General features: G+C 34.4%; 1 protein-coding gene across 1 annotated transcript; it reads left to right on the top strand.

The window, feature by feature from the left end:
* Positions 1-1,758: 1,758 nt before the first annotated feature.
* Positions 1,759-21,537, top strand: flot2b (flotillin 2b). The gene is given in 11 exon segments (NM_200639.1): positions 1,759-1,940; positions 4,933-5,014; positions 5,523-5,613; positions 8,932-9,055; positions 9,145-9,263; positions 11,697-11,810; positions 11,899-12,018; positions 12,106-12,320; positions 14,955-15,138; positions 18,012-18,161; positions 19,827-21,537. Coding segments are annotated over 11 exon segments (1,287 nt in total). The 5' UTR covers positions 1,759-1,891; the 3' UTR covers positions 19,866-21,537.
* The last annotated feature ends 121 nt before the right edge of the window (positions 21,538-21,658 follow it).

Genomic DNA, 21,658 nt, shown 5'->3' on the forward strand with positions numbered 1-21,658 from the left:
GTTTGCATGTTCTCCCTGCGTTCACGTGGGTTTCTTCCAGATGCTCAGGTTTCCCCCACAGGCCAAAGACATGCGATACAGGTGAATTGCCTCTGATTAATAGGAACTAAGCCGAAAATAAAATTAATGAATTATTATTATGATTTTATTACTGTTATTTTAATTTTTTTTCCCTTTCTGTCTAATGATATGTTAATTTTATGTGAATGTGACTATATTTTTTATGACAGTGTATATTATTGACCTTTATCTGATCTTTCTATGATACCTTGGATTCTGTTCTGATGTTCTTGTATTGTCAGTTCAAGCTATAAACATGATTGGGGATCAAATTTAACCACATGAATAAATTACATTTAAAATACGTTGTTAAATAATTATTTAAAAGTGTAAATATCCATTTAACTACAGTATACATAGTTTTTTTTAAATAAATTGGTCTTAAACTGGGCCAGATATGTTGGTTTATAATGATGAAATGTAATGTTGGACTGCAATGAATTTGATATACCCATTATGCATTTTGCTTAACGGCCCTGCTTTTTCTCGGAGCAATTTCAAAAAATATTAAAAGTGGGTCAAGACAGGTCAAACCTACGTGGCCCACATATACATTTTTAACATCTTGGCCAAATACTACATTTGACTTCTGGCCCAAGTCTTGTGTGCCACCTTAAAGACGATGCCACCTCTTCGAAACCCGGGCCGTGTTTAGCCCACATGCTGTATGCAAGTGCCGGACGAATGACTGCTGTGCAGCTTTATGCCAAATCTGGGCCAGAATTCTTTGCTACCTGCGCACTGAAAACTGCATCACTGACACTTGAAATTCAGCTTTGACAAACAACACAAACAACATTTGACAATATTTTCACATAGAAAACATTCATTTATTCATTTATTTTCCTTCGCTTAGTCCCTTTATTCATCAGGGGTTGCCACAAAGAAATGAACTGCCTACTTATCCAATGTGTTTAACACAGTGAATGGCTTTCCAGCTGCAACCCAGTACTGGGAAACATCCAAACACTCTCACATTCACACATACAGCCAGTTTAGTTTATTCAATTCACCTATAGCGCATGTCTTTAAGTTGTGGGGGAAAACCGGAGCCCCCAAAGTTTTTTTTTTTTTACGTCTGAAATGTGCTATTCTATTCTATTCTATTCTATTCTATTCTATTCTATTCTATTCTATTCTATTCTATTCTAAATAAAAGAACACAAGGTATATTTTACTCTTTTCTGCCTGTAAAATATATATTTTTTTACTCTTTTGTATTAAAATATATTAAATACTTTAAAATAAATATGCATTAATGTATATCTGCATAGGTTAAAACATGTCAACAATATAAATGTCATGCTTATTTTTATTTTAATTTACCGATAAATCAGATTTTCCTCTTCTTTCAACAACAATAAGTAAAAAACTTGTTGTAAAAGTTCAATAAATGTCTTTTTCAGGCCACTAAAATTCAAAACGAACGTGAAAATGAGCATGAGCAAACCACTGGATATATCCATAAATCTCATATTCCATTGGCGTGGCTACATGCAGCATTTACAGTAATCATGACAACACAGATCCCGTGACTCAAAACCTAGTAAGCTGCCTACCTAGCCAGCATTTTTCACCATCACAGGCGCATTGGAAAGCTCAAGTGTGCTGTCTATGTAGGGAACTTACTCGGGTTTACAACACAGCCATACAGTATCACGTACCGTCTTCCTTCCAGTGGTGGGCAGGGTCGCTTGTGTTGACAAACATTTATTCTCCCAACAGGGCGGGGATCTTTTCATTTTACGAGTCAAAAAGCTGTTAAATAAACGCCGTGATAAATATATAGGAATAAACACGAACGGATTGCTGATTGGTGTCAAATACAAGAATGGGTTGCTGCTTGACTGTTGGACCAAATGAAGCGCTCGTTGTGTCAGGTATCGTCACAAGGTTTTTACTATAGCACGTAATGTTAGGACTCTTGCTACTTTTATGCATTAATTCGTTAATAGATCATATATTTAAGTGTTTGATTTTGCATATAACGTTATTGTGAAATGTGTGGTTACGTTAAAAAACCTCATCCATACGTGTATTAGCTATAGCTAACGTTACTATGTTAACGTTAGCTCATCTCTTCCGCATTGACACGAGATCCATTCATTCATTCATAACTGTAAAAACATTGTTTGTTTTCGTTTTTGATGCAAGTTATCACATTTATTGTTAACTCACTGGAAATGTAAACCTGCTTAACTGAAGTTTGGTATTTAGACGTTCTCGGTTGCTATGTGCCTCCAGTCACCATGTAATAGTAATTTAATTTAAATGTAACGTTAACTGCTATTCATTCACGTTTCTGTGATCTGAACTCAATTACTTTTGTGCATAATAATAGCAATATGCTATCTACAGTATATCTACTGAGTCTTTCAGAAAGACATTTGAGAAGTGACAACCTAATAGTTTTACATGTATTTGCCATTAAAAATACCACATATACATTAAGAAAATATGGTAACACTTTACAATAACAGTACATGAATAATGATGTTTTAATATGTAAACTAAGCATTAGGTTATTATGAATTAATGATGGGTTAAGGCAGGGGTTCCCAAACTTTTCAGCCCGCGACCCCCAAAATGAGAATGCCAGTTACTCGTGACCCCCAATATTCTCTGAGGTGGTGGTTATAAATACAGAAACCTTGTATGCAATGACGCACACACACCAATAGACCCAAGTCTATTCTATGTTTTTTTTTATGTATGTCAGTGCTGTAAATGGGCTAGAAAGTTTAACCTGGTGTTACAAAATCTGCTGCATCTGACAGTATTGCTGTGTCTTTAGTATATTGTAATTACCCGAGAAGTCGCAATCCAATAGAACTAGTAACTATAAGCTACTATAGTAACTATATAGTTTATAGCAACTATAAACGACTATTTTTTCTCATCAGTAGGTTATTGATAAAATACAGTAAGTCTTAAGGTTTAATAAAAATTTATTGATTTTTTGAAAATCACCAGGCGACCCCCCTTCATTGTCCCGCGACCCCTCGGGGGGTCCCGACCCCCACTTTGAGAACCTCTGGGTTAAGGTATGCACTAATCATGAATTAACTTTAACTACAACATGATTCACATGAGTTCATGTGTGAATGAAGGCTACCTTAATTACTTGTTAGTACATGATTGTTTGTTAATTAGTGTATTAATTACCACATTAGCTTATGCTTAATTTAACCATGATGAACTCATGATATGTTATTCTATAATTATGTTGTGACTTTACTTGGAGGGGCACATCATCATTAACCCATTCTTAACTACGCATGCAACTAGTGAGTTTACAGTGAATAACAATAGAAAAGTGTTCTGTCATGAACTGTCTGTTCATGAGTAGTTAAGGATGAGTTAATAGTGATGTGCCCCTCCAAGTAAAGTCATGAAATAATTATACATTAACAGCTCATGAGTTCATGTTGGTTACATTTAGCCTAAACTTAAATGTTAATTAATACATTAATTAACAACATGTACTAACAAGTAATTAAGGTAGTCGTTATTTACACATGAACTCATGTGACTCATGTTGTCAATTCATGATTAGTACATACCTTAACTCATCATTAATTCATGATAAAGTAATGTTTAGTTTACATATCAATACATCGTTATTTATGTACTGTTATTGTAAAGTGTTACCGAAAATTTTGTGCTACAATAGCATTATCAAATGGTAATACCATGGTGTGTACATTACGTGTACAATTCTACCATGGTACTATATATAGTGCCACTATAAATTGTATAAAGTTATTGTATAAGAATATCATTAATCTATATAAGATGAATTTTCAGCTTCATTGCAGTCACATGATCCTTTAGAAATCACTCTTATATTAATAATTATTATTATGTTTATTACTATATTGTTATTATTGTTAATGGTAATAGTAATAAAAGCAATAATGACTGGAGTAATATCATTCATTCATTTTCTTTTCGATTTAGTCCCTTTATTAATCTGGGGTCACCACAGTGGAATGAACTGCCAACTTATCCAGCACATTTTTACATTACGTTTGGACCCAAATATTTTTCACTCTCTTGAAATTTTTGGACCTCAAATATTTTTCAATCTCTCAGCCTAAAGTCACTGCGAAGTTGAACCCTAATAGAGTAGAATTGTATCATTAGCATGTGTTTTTAAGGCCCGTGACTGAGCGTTTCAAGAGAGTTTAAAATATTATTTAAGATTATTTTACTCGCCCCATTGGCAGATAATTTTGGTTTGTTTTAAAGAAAAATTCAGACTTCTCTCTTCTGAAGGTGAAAACAAAACAATTTTTTTACTTACAGATATTTAGACTAAAAACGAGACAAAGCAAAGTAAGATTCTGTAAATGAATACGGTTATTCTCCCCAGAAAACAGTCAAACAGAGCTGTTCAAGCATCTTGTGAAACTGTATTGATAGCACAATATTTATCGCAGAAAAATAAAATATCACAATGTCAAATTTTCCCAATATCATGCAGCCCTAGCATGCATGCATACATTATTTGACAAAATGTTTTTTCATAACACTGTACAAACAAGTCAACTATGCATACATTTAAATCACTTTTTAAAAATATTCCATTTAACTTCTTATGCCATAAATCCCTCAAATGTTATTTTTAAAATGTATCCTTTTTAAATACATTTTTTAAACTTTATTTTACATTCTTACTGTTTAATTTCTCAAACATTTTCACGGTCCCCCACTCTTACTATGCTGTTGCATTTTTTTCTAGGCTCTTCTCTCAAATGATCTTCCAGTTCGTCTAGTGCTTTATAATCACCTTTCACACAGATCATATCCTACCTCTGGCTTTGTTCATTGAGATTATCACTACAATGACAAGTGCTTTTTCTCCATCAGGTGCCTGTTGTGGGTCAGATGCAAAGACGTATGTGGTGGGCGGCTGGGCGTGGGCATGGTGGCTTATATCAGACACTCAGAGGTACAACAAGTCAAACAAATGCAGATCACAGGATCACTGTTCTTTGTGCGCTGCAGTAAATGTAGTCAAAGTTCACTAAAACAACACACAGTCAATGTTTGTCCGTAATTGTAAGGCCTGACCTTTGCATAACTAACCACCGCACCTGGTCAGGTGGGTTTGTCAAACCAGTTTGTTTCTGCATGTCGTACGGAGATTTTTAAAAACTGCAAGATAATACTTTAACATGCCATTCAGATATTGATCTGTCCATCTTAAATTTCCATGATCAGCTGAATGAGTTGATTTATGAGCTGAACTCGGGCGTTGTTTGCTTGATGCTTTCCTGCTTCATCTCTCTAATTGCATACCATGTACTTCCTGTCAGATTGTCCTTTGGACGTTTGTCCCATTTTTGACATACTGCATTGCTAAAATGTTTTGAAAAATCAGGTTCGTCTTGTTTCAAGCATTGTTTAGTTGTGTTAAAGGTTGTGTTTGACTTGTGGCATTTTCTTTTTCTCTGCAGAATTACACTAGAGATTATGACACTACAGCCAAAATGCGAAGATGTGGAGACAGCGGAGGGAGTCGCCATTACAGTCACGGGAGTTGCTCAAGTAAACACATGAAGCGATTATCGCTCAATTACTGTTGTTTTATTAGATTTATGTGTGAACACAAATGTTGGAGGGATCTGTTTCTAAGTTTCTGGATCTCTAGGAACAGCATTAAAGGAATAATTCACCCAAAATGTAAAATATACTCACCATTTTTTCATATTCAAGTGCTTTCAAACTGTTATGACTTTCTTTTTTCTGGTGAACATAAGAGACCCCATCATACACCCAGCGCAATAAGGTTCAAGACGTGTTTGGCATGATATGTTGCTATTTCCAGTTGAGGGTATCAAGAACGCACAAAAGTAAGAGAGTACAAAAAACAAATTTTAATAGTAAAATGTATAATTTTTATTAACTGTAACATATTTACCATATAATACATATGTAAAAATATTTAATCATTTAAACAAATAAGCTTGCAAGTATTGCTAAGTACTACTTAATTATGTATTATGCATAGCAGAACATTACTTTGAGCTTGCTTTTTTCCTCTGCTTTTCTTTTCTTCTTTTATTTCAGCACCAGAAAGATGCCGTTTTGGATAGCATTTAATTTTAAATTAAAATTCAATTAAGATCGATTACAAATAGCAATGACATTTGTGATGTTATATTACTTAAGACACACTCATCGGTGTGCCGGTCTAAAAAGGAGGTGTGTTAAGGCACATTGTTGGCGTGTTGCTATTTTAAAGAGCTGAAACAGACTGCGCCATTGACCGACTTAAATCTGGTCTAAAGTCCAGGGCTAAGCACATTAGTTAAGTGCCTTTGCAGGTTCTAAACACACATTGCTTAAGACACAAGTTGTAAAATGTTACAAAAATTATTATTTTCTGCATAAATATAAAAACACTACCTCTGTGTCTTCTTAAAGGTTCAAGAAACCCTTGAGTACTTTTTCTGAGATTTTAACAGATTTGTGTGTGTTGAGCATCAGTTAAGACAATGTTAGCACCTGTCAGCTTTAAATGTGGGGAAACTGGCTAATTTTGAGCTTTTGTCAGCTAATTTCAGCTTCCAGGTTTAAAATGATTTTTGGGGCGTGATCAAAATCGGCGACGTAGCGCAAAACTGCATGTGTAAAGATGACGTGTTGGTTTCTCATTATTATATATAGCGGAGTTTTCTTATCCTATGAGAAGAGCCTGCTTCTTCATTATTCATGACTGCCCGTGCTTTCTGAAGGCAAGACAGACCCGTAGTGCCAAGCTGTTTGACCCTATGTTGAGGACTGGGTGAGATTGCATTCAAGTGCATTCAACTCCATCAGTGGAGTTCGTTCACATTTAGACACAACGCCGTGCTGCTTTGTTTGCCTAAATCCTCCAGGTGACCAACAGGGCTAATGGTTGAAATAGGCAGGGCAAGAGACCTGCTGCACTGAGTCTGCATTCAGACCCAGGGATGGAGGGAGAAGTCCTCATTTATAGTGTGTATCTAAACACGATTATATTTGTATTAATATAAATAGTGGTTACGTGCATATGAAAAAAAAAATGTAGCAGGGCATTAAATTACTGTTTATTTCTTTGCATTTCACTTTGTAAACTATAAAATCATGCGTCTATTTACGGTTTGTGTACAACACTGTTTCCTTATCCACAAAAAAAATAAAATGAGTGAGGTAGAGTAAAAGTAAAGTAAAGAGAAGATAAAGAGGCCAAACGGAGGAGGCTTATTCTTTATCCTCACACAGATGGTCAGTTTTACATGAAGTCCATCATTTAAATAAAGAATGTGCCATTGCGTGACATGACATACTCTTAAATGGAATGTGAGAGCTTATTTTTTGTTCTTTAAACAGCAAAAGTGGATTCGGATACACCCTTAATGCTTTTGCGCCATGCGCTTTACACTAAAATGACTTCCATCAGTTTATAAAAATATTTTTTTTGTGTTCCACTTTCTTGTAAATATGTTAATTTTATCCTTCAATTAAAAAGTTGAGTTTTACTTTTCTCAATCCATTCAGCCGATCTCCAGGTCTGGCGGAAACACATTTAGCTTAGCTTAGCATAGATTGTTGAATCAGTTTAGACCATTAACATCTCACTTCAAAAAAATTAAAGAAGTGTTTTGATAATTTTTCTATTTCAATCTTGACTTTTCTGTAGTTACATTGTGTACTAAGACTGACAATTTTTCTTTCTCAATTTTTCTCTGACAAAATTTTCTAGGCCGATATCTTTAGGAACTATATTTTCATTCTGGAAACAGCAGGTGCAATGATATTATGCAGCATTGTTAGCTAGTTTTCTAGCTGAGAACTATTTTTAGGCACTATGTAATATCATTTTACCTGCTCTAGCTACGGTATGGATATATATATATATATATATATATATATATATATATATATATATATATATATATATATATATATATATATATAGATATAGATATTTTTTATATTTTTTATTTTTTTTTATAAAGGATCATGTGGTCAAATTTGTTAAAACATCCACAAGGTTACTGACTGAACACGTGGTCATTATGGAACGTGCTTTGAGTGCTTTGAGCGAGCACACAAAAACAAAATATTCATACTTTGGTGTGTTGAAACAAAACACACAGATTATTATCAAAATTGTAGTTGTCATCTGCATTCTTTTCATTCTATTGCTTCTAATCTTATTCATAAAACTGCACAGCATGGGTTCATTCATTGCGCACTCGTGCACGTGTGTTAAGTGAGCAATTTAGAGATTGGATGAAGTAAGATGGAGGAGAGTCAAGAAAAATCAAAACATGAGTTACAAGAGACAAACTTGAAAACATGTTCATTTTAGGTGGGAATCGCAGTCACTTGCGATCTGGTTATATTATAATAAGATGAGTTCGTCAAATACAGTATAGGTTATATAGAATGTAGTGTGATATTAAGCATATATTAATGGTTGAATCAATTTTACAGCTTGATAGATTGTCTTTCTCTTACATAAAAGCATAAAATCTAAAAAAAAAATTATAATAAGATTTATTAATATTAATATTTTTAAGTCCTTCATTAATCTTCAGGACACAAATTAAGATATTGTAGATGAAATCTGAGAGCTCAGTCATCCTCCATAGACAGCAACACTCCCAACTTATTCAAAGTTCAGAAATTAAAAACAAAATTACATGTTATGGGTAAACTGAACCATTAATGAGCGATGGAAACAACTTATCCAAAACAACTAATTCAGTAATAAACACAGGAAGTGTAAACAAAGGAGCTTCATCAATGTATCATTAAACAATGCACACCCCCTATTTCAAGTTATTTTTGAAGAGTTCAAAATGTGGATAACTGGTGCATTCTGTTTTCCAGGTCAAGGTTATGACTGACAAAGACTTGCTGGCTATTGCTTGTGAGCAGTTTCTGGGAAAGTCTGTCATGGAAATCAAAGCTGTGGTTCTGCAAACCCTTGAGGGACATTTGCGTTCAATCTTAGGTTAATACATCACCAAGAATTACAATAACCTCATTAAAACTAACACTTCCTTCTATGATTTTTAATGTTGTGTTGCTGTTCAACAACAGGCACATTAACCGTGGAGCAGATCTACCAGGACAGAGATCAGTTTGCTCGGCTGGTGAGAGAGGTGGCAGCTCCTGACGTGGGCCGCATGGGCATCGAGATCCTCAGCTTCACTATCAAAGTAAGTTATGAGGGTTTTAAATGCAAAATCACTCAAGATGCAGAATAGATGTGCATTAGCCGTCATGCATTTTGCAATAAACAAATAAAAGCACATTTTGAGAACAAACAAAACCCATCCAGAGATATTGTTTGTTTTTATAAATGTAATTATATGTTCATTCTAACTGCCTTCTAACTGGCTTCATCATGCAGTTGATTCCTTTAGACCAAGGGTATCCAATTTCTGTCCTAGAGGGTCGGTGTTCTGTTGAGTTTAGCTCCAACTTGCTTCAACGCACTTGCCAGGAAGTTTTCAGTATATCTAGTGAGAATTAGCTGGTCCAGGTGTGTTTGATTAGGGTTGGAGCTAAACTCTCCAGGACACCGGGTTGTGGCTAGATAAGATATGGTTGCAGCGGGAAGTTAACGAGACTCATTTATATTATTTTAGATTAAATTTCCCATTTATTGTATTTTATTAACGTCTATCCCCACCCCACCCCAACCCTAAACCCGATCGTCACAGTAATGTAAAAACAATACTCGTACCAAGTATTATTTATGTTACCTAATAAATTACCTAGTAAATTGTATTTTTTTGTCTACCACTACCCTAACCCTACCAGATCATCACAGTACTGTAAATTTATTAACCATTGTTATGACAATGTCATAATAAATGCTGCTATATTGATGTGCATATTGTACTTCCAGCCATCCGTGTATCTGATCTAGACTTTACCAAGACATTGGCCGTCCAGGACACAGTTTGGACACCCTTGGTCTATAGGCATCGACTTCACGATGAAGCCAGTTAGAAGGCAGTTAGAATGAACATATAATTAAATTATGAAAGCAAACAATATCTCTGTATGGGGTTTTTGTTTGTTATGTTTGAGAAATGACAGTTATGTGATATTACACAAACAAGAGGTAATATTGATTTGGTTCAATTTCAAACACAATATTGACAGTTTTTTTTTTCAGTTTTGCCAATAAAATAGTTCTAAACTTAGAACAAAAGATTATTTTTGTATGTATTTTAACAAATTTATTGATTCAAATATCTATTTATAATGATAGTTGCATTCTTTTAAAATGAATCAGCCTTTTTGAATGGATCATTTGAACTAATGTTTCAATGAATCACTACTGTTGGCTGTAGTGTCGTATTTGCTTATCCACGACCAGTTCAAAAACACAACTAGCTATCGTTAGTGTAAAAAAAATCTGAATAATATAAAGATAGGATTCTTAATAGGATTCAAAAACACCTCTCGTGTTTCAATACTTTCATATTGTTTAGTTTAGTAATCACATTTAGTATTTTATTATTGTAGTATTTAAAGCAGCGTTTTAAAATTTCAGTTTAAGATATAGTAATAATTTTAAATATAATAAGTGTAATATTTTAGTTTTTTTTTCTATTTAGTATTTTTCTAGTAGTATTTCTATTTTTTATATTCAGTAATTATATCATTAACTTACTTCATTTTTATACATAGGTGGCAAATCAACAATATAAATACATTGGTGTTTTTTTATTTAAGTTTAGGCATTTTAATTTTTTTCATATTTGTTTATTTTTATTATCAGAAATCTGACATTGTTTATTGTGTTTATTGTATGAAGTTATTCAAAGTTTCTAAATAATAATTGTATGAATCAAAAGGTATTACTCTCTTAATGAACAGATTTTAAGACATTAAACATTCTTTACAATTATCAATTACACATTACTATACTGTATTATATTATATTATATTATATTATATTATATTATATTATATTATATTATATTATATTATATTATATTATATTATATTACCCTCGGCTGTGTCAGTTGCCATTTCTGTGTAGGTTTTCTCAGAGTGCTCAGGTTTCCCCCACAGTCCAAAGTCATTTGGTATAGGTATATTGGATAGGCTAAATTGTCCATAGTGTATGAGTGTGAATGAGTGTGTATGTGGATGTTTTCCATTGATGAATTGTGGCTGGAAGGGCATCCGCTGCGTAAAACATATGCTGCTGGATAAGTTGCCGGTTTATTCCTCTGTGGCAACCCTGGAATAATAAAAGGACTTAGCCAAAAAGATTGAATGAATATTATATAATATTATACAATATTATATTATATTATATTATATTATATTATATTATATTATATTATATTATATTATATTATATTATATTATATTATATTATATTATATTATGTTGTTATGTTATATTAGATTATGTGTATCCTGTTGTTTAAAGGTCTTAAAGTCCTTCAGAGTTTCCACAAAAATATTGAGCAATATTTCAGCATTGATGGATATTTTGAATTATAGTTAATAAAATATTCTTCATCTAATAATGTATCTATAAATCAACCATAAAGTATCATTTCCTAACACATTTACCTCCTATCAGGTTATTTACTATACTCTGACACTTGTCTCTCCAAACAGGATGTGTACGATAAGCTGGACTACTTGAGTTCTCTTGGAAAGACGCAGACAGCTGCTGTACAAAGAGACGCAGACATCGGAGTGGCCGAGGCAGAGAGGGATGCTGGGATTAGAGTAAGAGGCTTCTGTCTTAGTTTTCTTTACGGCTAATGCATTATCCATTAGATACACGGTCTTCAAAGCTGCTGTTTTCTCCCATCAGGAAGCTGAATGCAAGAAAGAAATGATGGATGTGAAGTTCTTGGCCGACACTAAAATGGCCGACTCCAAACGAGAGCTTGAGCTGCAAAAAGCCGCTTTTAACCAAGAAGTAAACACTAAGGTCAGATTCAATGTAATTCCAGTGCCAGACCATCTTTTTTAGTCATGGTCATTGGGTTAGTGATGTTTGCGTTTGTCCTCCTCGCAGAAAGCCGAGTCTCAGCTGGCCTATGAGCTGCAAGCCGCTAAAGAGCAGCAGAAGATCCGATTGGAGGAGATCGAAATCGAGGTTGTGCAGAGGAAAAAACAAATCTCCATAGAGGAGAGGGAGATTGAGAGGACAGAGAAGGAGCTCATCGCTACGGTCAAGCGGCCGGCTGAAGCCGAGGCTTACAAGATGGAGCAGCTCGCTGAAGGATACAAGTGAGTCCTGTATCTTATCAACTCTTTATAAAGCTCACATCTGTCTATCCATATTTTTTAGAGATCTTTTTATCCTTTTTGTACCACATAGTGTTTAATTTAGAGGTGCCATAAAATGAAAGTCTACATGTATCTAGGGATAGCTGAATAATAAGAGAATAATAAGAACATAGAAATGACACTGTGAACATCAAGCATGGTTCCTCAGTCTCATGTAAATCCTGTGAGTGTAAATCTCAGTGAAAAACAGACCAATTGCAACAAAACAAAGATTGTGACAATCCACATGGGATCATTAATATGCATGCCCCAGGTCCAAGCATTTGATTAGTCACAACATTTTCTCATGAGATTACAACAGTGATAAATCTTTTCAATATTTTAAGGTCTATCTAAGCTTGTATTATACTTTCACTGTATGTGAGACTTTTATTTTGAAAATGGGGACAGGCTTTAATACTAAGTTATACTTTTGCACCATGTGCACGCATACGGTCCAGCACAGCCTTCGTGCGGTCACAGACCCCTCGCGGTGGCTAACTCCGACACTGACGGCGACGCTGACAATGCGTAGCGCAAGCTATGTGATTGGTAGGTTTGGTAGCGGTGACAAGCATGGGCGGCGCAGAGAGCAGCGAGCCTGTTGGCTTTTGTTTTATGTTTACAATATGATTAAAGTTGTTGCACATCTGCCGGTTTACACCTCTGAATGAGCTAATTTTAGCTTCTTGTACATTAAGGTAGCATTCAGAAAAACAAAACCCCTGCAAAGAATCTCGACACAAAGCAATATAAAAACCTACTGCCAGCTAGCGTTTCAGAAGTGTTGTTGCACAAACAGCACACAGAAGTATAAATGCACAACAACACGCAAGGCATGCGCCGTGGGTCACGCCGATCACTCGACGCAGGAGTATAAACCAGGCTTAAGGCAGGCGCTGTGGGTCATGCCGATCACACGACGCAATAGTATAAATCAGCCTTTAGCAGTAGTTCTGTGAATAACGCAACCATTCATGGTCTCATCTGTTTACATCCTGTAAGAAATTGCTGAACTGCAAAATGCTGGATATACAGATTCGGTAGTGTTCGATATATGGATTGTAGTGTTAGGCTTTTGTTAGTTTAACACAGAGATGCTCAAAGTAGGGCCCGCGGGCTAAAGTTGGCACATTGTAACCTTTGATTTGGACCACCATCCCATCTGAGAAGAGAGTGAGAATGATGGAGAGGGTTGGGGTGAATGCCTTTAAAAGAGATTGTCATTTCTAATTTGACAGAACTTTTTTTGTTCGTGTTATTGCTGAGCTACAAAAAACATGTTTTAGTTAAATGTTATGTATGACTCTGATTTTTAAAAATGTAAATAATGTCTTGACGAATAGAGGATGCAGAAGACATCGGTGAGCAAATCAAGGCAAAAACTAGTGTCATTCTATTCTGTTATAAATGAGATTGTTTTTGTTTTTGCTGTAATATGTTCATTGTATAATGTAAAAAATGATGTGGTATTAGTTAATATATTAGACGACTATATTTACTTTCGGTCCACTAGCCTCAATCAAGTTTAGTTTTTGGCCCTTAATAAGAAAAAGTTTGGGCACCCCTGCTTTAACACATACATTGTGAAATTTGCTGTGAATTTTTTGTAATGAGGCAACAAACACATACTGCACACAGACTGCTGAGTATAAGTGTTTGTCATCATTTTCTTTTCGGCTTAGTCTCTTTATTAATCCTGGGTCGCCACAGCGAAATGAACCGCCAATTCATCCAGCACATGTTTTTACACAGCGGATGCCCTTTCAGCTGCAACCCATTTCTGGGAAACATCCATACACACCCATTCACACTCATACACTACGGACAATTTAGCCTACCCAATTCACCTGTACCACATGTCTTTGGACTGTCGGGGAAACTGGAGCACCCGGAGGAAACATGAACGCAGGGAGAAAATGCAAACTCCACACAGAAACGGCAACTGACCCAGTCGAGGCTCGAATCAGCGACCTTCTTGCTATGAGGCGACAGCACTACCTAATGCACCACTGCGTCGGCCTATAAGTGTTTATTGCATGTTAATTAATATATTGCATTAATGCAGTCTATAGCACCTTTAAATGATTTGTTAATAGGTGTGAATAAATTGAAATACCAATAAAATAGCTTTTTATTTAAAATAATTGAAATAAAAATTGAAATTATTTAAATGACAATTAATCCGCACAAAATTCAAAATTATGACAAGCCTTATTGAAATCCATTTTAACAACTCACAGGATCAGGATTTTTACATCTGAAATAAGAAAATCATTTACACTGGATCTCAATATTAAACTTAATATTGACAAAGTGACAAAAAACCTAACAAACAAATAGGAAGCATCACTGAATGTATAATGTCATGTTTTATTGTTTGACTTCAGGGTGAAAAATTGCCTCAGCATAATGTGTGGCTTTTAAAGGCTCGTGAATCATCCCTAATCTCTTCATGCCCACTAAGCTACACCGCTCCATATCTGTTTATACCTTCAGCTGTTTGAATAATGTTTCACAGATGTGCCACAGGATGTCTGATTAATCACGTATGATCATGTCGAATAAATTGGGCTTTATTTGTGCCGCTGACAGGATGCAGAAAGTGCTGACGGCTCAGGCGGAGGCAGAGAAGATCCGCAAGATCGGAGAAGCGGAGGCCATCTCTATCTCATCTGTGGGAAAAGCAGAGGCCGAGAGAATGAGGCTGAAGGCTGAGGCTTATCAGCAGTATGGGGAGGCCGCCAAAACTGCTCTCGTCTTGGATGCTCTGCCTAAGGTCAGTCAACTGCTTTTACTCTATATGTTTATTATAATACACTGATGGAGGTATTAGAGCTATACAGCTATAGCTTGGTTTGCTATTTAGGTTTTGTAATTGGTGTTGATATTTATATGCGTACAAGTAACATTATTAGTTTGTCTACATAGTAGGTTTTTACATAATTATTTTTTTATGTTTAGTAATCATACCTTAGCGTCAGCTTTTTTTATTTTACATTCATTCCAAATAAGCATTATCAATTATTTTTTATTATTTTTAAGTGTAGGTTTTTATATTTTTCCTAATTTCATATACAGTGGTCCCTCGTTTGTTTTGCAGGGGTTGCTTTCCAAAAATAGCCCACGATAGGTGAAATCCGCAAAGTAGACAGCTTTATTTTTTACAATAATTATAAATGTTTTAAGGCTGTTAAACTCCTCATTACACACTTTATACATTTTTCTCAGACAGGCATTAACATTTTCACATCCTTCTCTCTTGTTTGAACACTTAAAGCACTTTGATCAAAGATTTATGTTAATTTGGCAAACTGAATGCATTCTGTACTGTACGAGACACAGAGGAGATTGATTGACAATGGTTTACGGTCAATCAGGACGCAGAATACAATGTGGTTTAAAAAATAAATAAATAATTCTGTTGAACTGTGAAACTGCGAATTCTCAAAAATCTGACAGTAAAATGAATTGTTGCAAAGTTTTAATTTTTTTTTTACATTTTAATGTATTTGTTAGAAATAATAAACGTCTAATGAAATGTATTTTGTGATTTAAATTTTTTTTAATCTAAAAAAAATATTATATTATATTATGTTATATTATATTATATTATATTATATCATATCATATCATATCATATCATATCATATTATATTATATTATATCATATCATATCATATCATATCATATCATATCATATCATATTATATTATATTATATTATATTATATTATATTATATTATATTATATTATATTATATTATATTATATTATATTAAATAGGCTTTGTTTTATTAAAAATGAATCTCAGTTCCCACAAAAATACTAAGCAGCTTAACTGTTTTCAACAATGATAGATATTTTGAAATAAATTAAGTTCAATATTTATTTATCTAATAATATGTGTTCATTAATTATGACATAATTACATAAAACATTTATGCCTATTAATGTCTACTAAGGGCCTCATTTTTAGATTTTTTAACTTCTGTTGATATTTCAATACGTAATAACACTAGAATGGTTTTAAACACCATCAATTCTCCATGAAAGGGCTTACCTAAAGGATGCTAAGCCCTGTTGTCATCTATATATTTGTTCTGTTGTATTGATTTATGTTATTGGTTGTAATTTGTTTATTTGTTTATTACTTACTTTTCACGTTTGATTGATGTCATTTTGAACACAGCCTCATGGCAAAAGCTATAGGTGACCTATTATTTAAAAGCGGAATTTATGTTACCAAAAATGTCTCCAAAGCTTGTGAAAACAAAAAGCATATGTTAATTCTTTTAATTTATATAGGGTTATTTGACATGACATGGCATAACCTGCTGGTTAGAACATTTCTGCTGTGGTTTACATGTATCAAATTGTAAAAATAGACTTTTCAAAAAAAGAAAAAATAAATAAACAATATCCTACTTAATAATAATAATAATCATCATTATCATAGGCGAGGCAGTGGCACAGTAGGTAGTACTGTCGCCTCACAGCAAGAAGGTCGCTGGTTCGAGCCTCGGCTCAGTTGGCGTTTCTGTGTGGAGTTTGCATGTTCTCCCTACCTTCGCGTGGGTTTTCTCCGGGTGCTCCGGTTTCCCCCACAGTCCAAAGACATGCGGTACAGGTGAATTGGTTAGGCTAAATTGTCCGTAGTGAATGTGTGTGTATGTTTCCCAGAGATGGGTTGCGGCTGGAAGGGCATCCGCTGCGTAAAAACTTACTGGATAAGTTGGCGGTTCTTTCCTCTGTGGTGACCCCGGATTAATAAAGGGACTAAGCCGACAAGAAAATGAATGAATCATCATCATAATCATCATTAATATGATAAATATTATTATTAAAGTTAGATTTTTCCTTTTTAATAAATAATAAATATTACATTTCATAATGTAAAATAAATAGCCTCATTATTTAGTTAAATGTTTTTTATGATATTAGTTTTAGCTTTTGTAAGTGCTATTTTTTATAATAGAACATGTAATGAACAACTTCTCAATAATATTAGGCCCAATATGTGTCATTTACATATATTTCAGTTAATATGGAAAGCGAGTGCATGTTTTTACCAAATCTAATATTGGATTTTATTTTAAATGCGTGTGCGTGTAAAACAGTATAATTTGCACAAAGAAATTATGGGTTTTTCTCTAATGAAGTAGTCACTTCACCCAGTTTCGAAAATCATTAAGGGCAATTTACGTTATAACTAACTTGGTTCAAGCAATGGATCTGTGACAGAGAAACTACAGATTTGGGAAACACTCGTCACTGCATTGTTCTTTCCCAAACGATGCATCATACTATGATAGTTCAGCCACGAGTTACATCGTTGTGTTTGAAACCCACCCCAGATGGGTAGTAAAAAATCCTTAAAGTAATATTTCACCCAAAATTCTAATTTACTCCCCCTCGAGTGGTTTCAGACATGTTTGACTAAAAGACAAAAGAAAATATTTTAAAGAAAGCTGCAAACTAATTACCATTGACTTCCATAGCAGAAAAAACCAACGACAATAGTTACAGATTTCAGCTTTCTTCAAAATATCTTCTTTTGTGTTCAACAAAAAAAGAGAAAAATATTTCAAGATATAACATCAAAGTTTAGCAGTAGCACTATTTCTGACTTTTGTACTGTGTAACCGCACAGATTGCTGCGAAGGTGTCTGCTCCTCTGGCCAGGACCAATGAGATTGTCATTCTGAGTGGTGATGGCAGCCGTGTGACCGGGGAAGTGAACCGGCTCCTCGCTGAGCTGCCCGTCTCTGTTAATGCCCTCACCGGTGTGGATCTGTCCAAGGTGAGACTTCAGTACATTCAACACAAACACAACACATGACCTGGTTGGAAATCAGGCCCCGGGTCTGTTCTTCAGGCGAGGATTACTCGGTTAGCTGGATTTGGTTATTGACGATTTGACACAATCCAGGATCGTTTCGTTCTTTAAAACCCATCCCAGAGTTGTTGTCATAGCAACATGTTTGGTAGCTCAAACATGCTCGGGTTAGGAGCAGGCTTATTTCATATATAGAGGATTAGATCGGGTCATTTCCAGCAAAGGAGATACTGAAATGCTGATATTTTCTTACAGAAGTAACTCGGGCCAAACAGAATCTGCAGAAATATTTAGCTGTTTCTGCAGAGAATTTTGTTAAATATCTGCGGATTTATGCGGAATGATTTTGGCAGTATCATAAGTAAAAAATTAATATATGAAGTAAAAAATAATACCATTTTAAACTTTAATTTTATGTAAACAATGCAAATCAAATTAGATCCACTTTATTTGGTAAACAAAGCAAGTCTCATATATATCTACTAAAAGACAATATGAAAATATGACTTTACAAACTGTATTGTAAATAAATCATGTGAACATTTTCATGTTAGTCAATATATAAAATAAAATTAGTTTAAAAACAGAATAAATATAAATGCACACCCATTTATTCAAGTAAATAAACAGATTCAATAATAGGATAAAAATCTGTGGAAATCTTGCTGAATTCCGCGGTCGTAGATTCCGGGCCCTATCATACACCCGGCGCAATGTGGCGCAAGGTGCGATGCAATTGTTGTTTGCTAGTTTCAGCTTGGCGCAAGAGTCGTTTTGACATTTTTTTACGTCATGTAAATCGCAAAAGCACCATGGCGCGACGCAACTGACTCTTAAAGGGAATGGGAGATGAGACTCTGATTGGTTTATTCTCCAAACACACTGATAACTCATTAAGAAAATAAGCTCAACCCTTTTAGACCATGTGCCACGGCGCAAAGCAGATTTTTCCGTCCTTATGTTAGCAAAAGGGGATTCTGACATACCCTAAATGCGTGTGCGCCCTGCGCTTTGCACTTTGCGCATGGACCGTCAAAATAGAGCCCTTTATGTGGGCCTAATAGTAACCTATAGATTACATAAAATGAATAAAATTAAAAAATAGTAAAAAATTATACATATTTTTATATAAATAGAGCCATGCAGTCTGCACTTCGAAATAAAAGTACAAAAACTGTCATGTCGATGTTTTCTTCCCTTAAGGGGGTTTGAAGAGAACATTAATAAATATGGACTTTTCAGATACAAATGTTTGTTCGACATTACGTAATATAAGAAAAAATACTGGAGTGCATAAAAAGTTTTGCTGTATTAGTCTGCTAAAGTTGGCCAGATTAAAATAATAGATAAAAGATGAAAATATACTACAGTAATATAAAGTAAATACTACAGTTTTTTAACCATACTGACACATCCATTAGAGTTTGGATGAAATGACAGAGACTGTGCAATCAGCTACAATGTTGCTAATATTGTTTTTTTAAGTATGGGCAATATATATTACATCACAAATTATTCAGGGCATGTCCATGTGTTGTAAGATTAGTCAATATATTGATTATTGTGACAGGCTTAGTGATTGTTGATAATGTAAAAAGAAATGAATAACAACTATTTCTACCTTTACAGATGCCCCTGCTGCAGAAGTTGACCGGTGCTCAAGCATGAAGTGGATCAGCTCCGTCTTCTCCATGATATGTTGTATGCACTCACACAAACTGCCTTTAGACGACTTGGGAAATCTTTTTTTTTTCTTTTATTCTTTTCTTTTTATGGAATAAAAACAAAACAAAAAAAACAAAACAAATAACATACAAGTAGATTTTTGATACCTCTGGTGCCTTAATGTTTCCTAGGACCAGAATATCTGCATGCTCTGCTGCTCCCACAGTTCCCCACTTCACTATATTATTATCACATCCGCACTGGAAGCATTAGTACAATCAGTATTGTTTTTTGTTTTGTTTTGTTATAGTTTTGACTTTGTAGTGTCTGACCTATCACACAGACTTTTATATTTGACATTTTATACACTTTATTTTCAGCTACGTCGACACTTTATCTCCTAAAGGTGAGTCAGCTTTAGATTCCAGTCCAATTCTTGGATCCCTCCAAAGTCTACTGCTACTTTTAAGTCATTTTAGGTCACTTTTTTAACAACAAATACAATTCCTGCCAGAGTTTCATTCAGGAAAACTGCCATTGATGCAGTCTAGCGAGTAGCGTCTAGTGTACTGAGCTCTTACGGGTAAATATTACAGTAAATATTGTCATTTTAGGTAGAATTGAGAGTCATTTTTAATGTTGCAGATATGTAAAAACAGACATGGCCTTTATGAAGCAAACCATCTCCTAAATGTTCATGAGCTCATCAATAGTTTAGACTATTATTGCCTGTAAATTTTGTATGATTTTTGATTATACTCGTACTTTGGTTTGTTTTAGATTGGTATGGGACACAAATAGTTGTAAAGACAATTTAGTTGATCATTTATTTTTAGCAAACTAATACAATGATCCAATGCTGTTAAAATGGAGTTTTTAATATATATATTAACACTATGGACAATAACTTTCATTCTGTTGTTGTTTGTTTAGTTTGTGTATTTGTCACTGTGAAAGATAAATTACCTCGTTTTGCTCAGTTCGTTCAGGTTTTAAGGTTTGTCTTTTATTTTATTATTATGTTTTGCTTTTTTTTGTGCTGTGAAGGGGCAAAGTCACTTTTCCACGTGTTTTGTAATGAAGACACCAAAAGCCAAGAGATCATTCCATCTTTTTGTGCATACCGTCCATTATTATTATTATAATTATTATTAAACATCAGATGTTTATAAAGCTGTTTATGTATTCTGTTTTAGCATGAATAATACCCCCTTATTATTTTATATATTATAGAAACAGATTGAAACTAATAGGAAATGTTTTATTGTGTGAAACACAATATTATTTTTATTTAGGTTTACGACTTTGATTCAAGTTCGACTTATTCAGAACTAATAAAGCCATGTCAGGTTTAGCCATTTAGCATTAGAGCATCATAGACTGTTTATGTGCTTTGTATGGCATTGGTGATGAACTGTACTGTACTGTACTGTACTGCTGTGTATTGGAACAAAAAAAAAAAAAAAACATTATAGGAATTCTTGAACTGTATGGCAGGATGAAGGCCAGATGTGCTTTTGCTTTAATGGGTCAAACGATACACTAACTGCAAATATGCCATTGACTACGTGGGGAGAATTTGGTAGTTTTATACATGACTCTTTACACAGGTTTAACTCAGCATGTTTATGGTGCATGTAGCTATTTCCAGATGTAATAAATGTAATGTGAACCAGATTCTGTCCGTGTCAATTTTTCACTCATGACTCGTTTAAAAGTGCTGGAGGTTTATGAAACGTCACGTTGTATTCGGTAAGTAATTCCGGTGTTTGTGAAACGGCATCTTTTGTTATGGA

This window comes from Danio rerio, chromosome 15, assembly GCF_052040795.2.
Source record: "Danio rerio strain M-AB ecotype USA chromosome 15, GRCz13ab, whole genome shotgun sequence".
NCBI classification, from domain to species: Eukaryota; Metazoa; Chordata; class Actinopteri; order Cypriniformes; family Danionidae; genus Danio; species Danio rerio.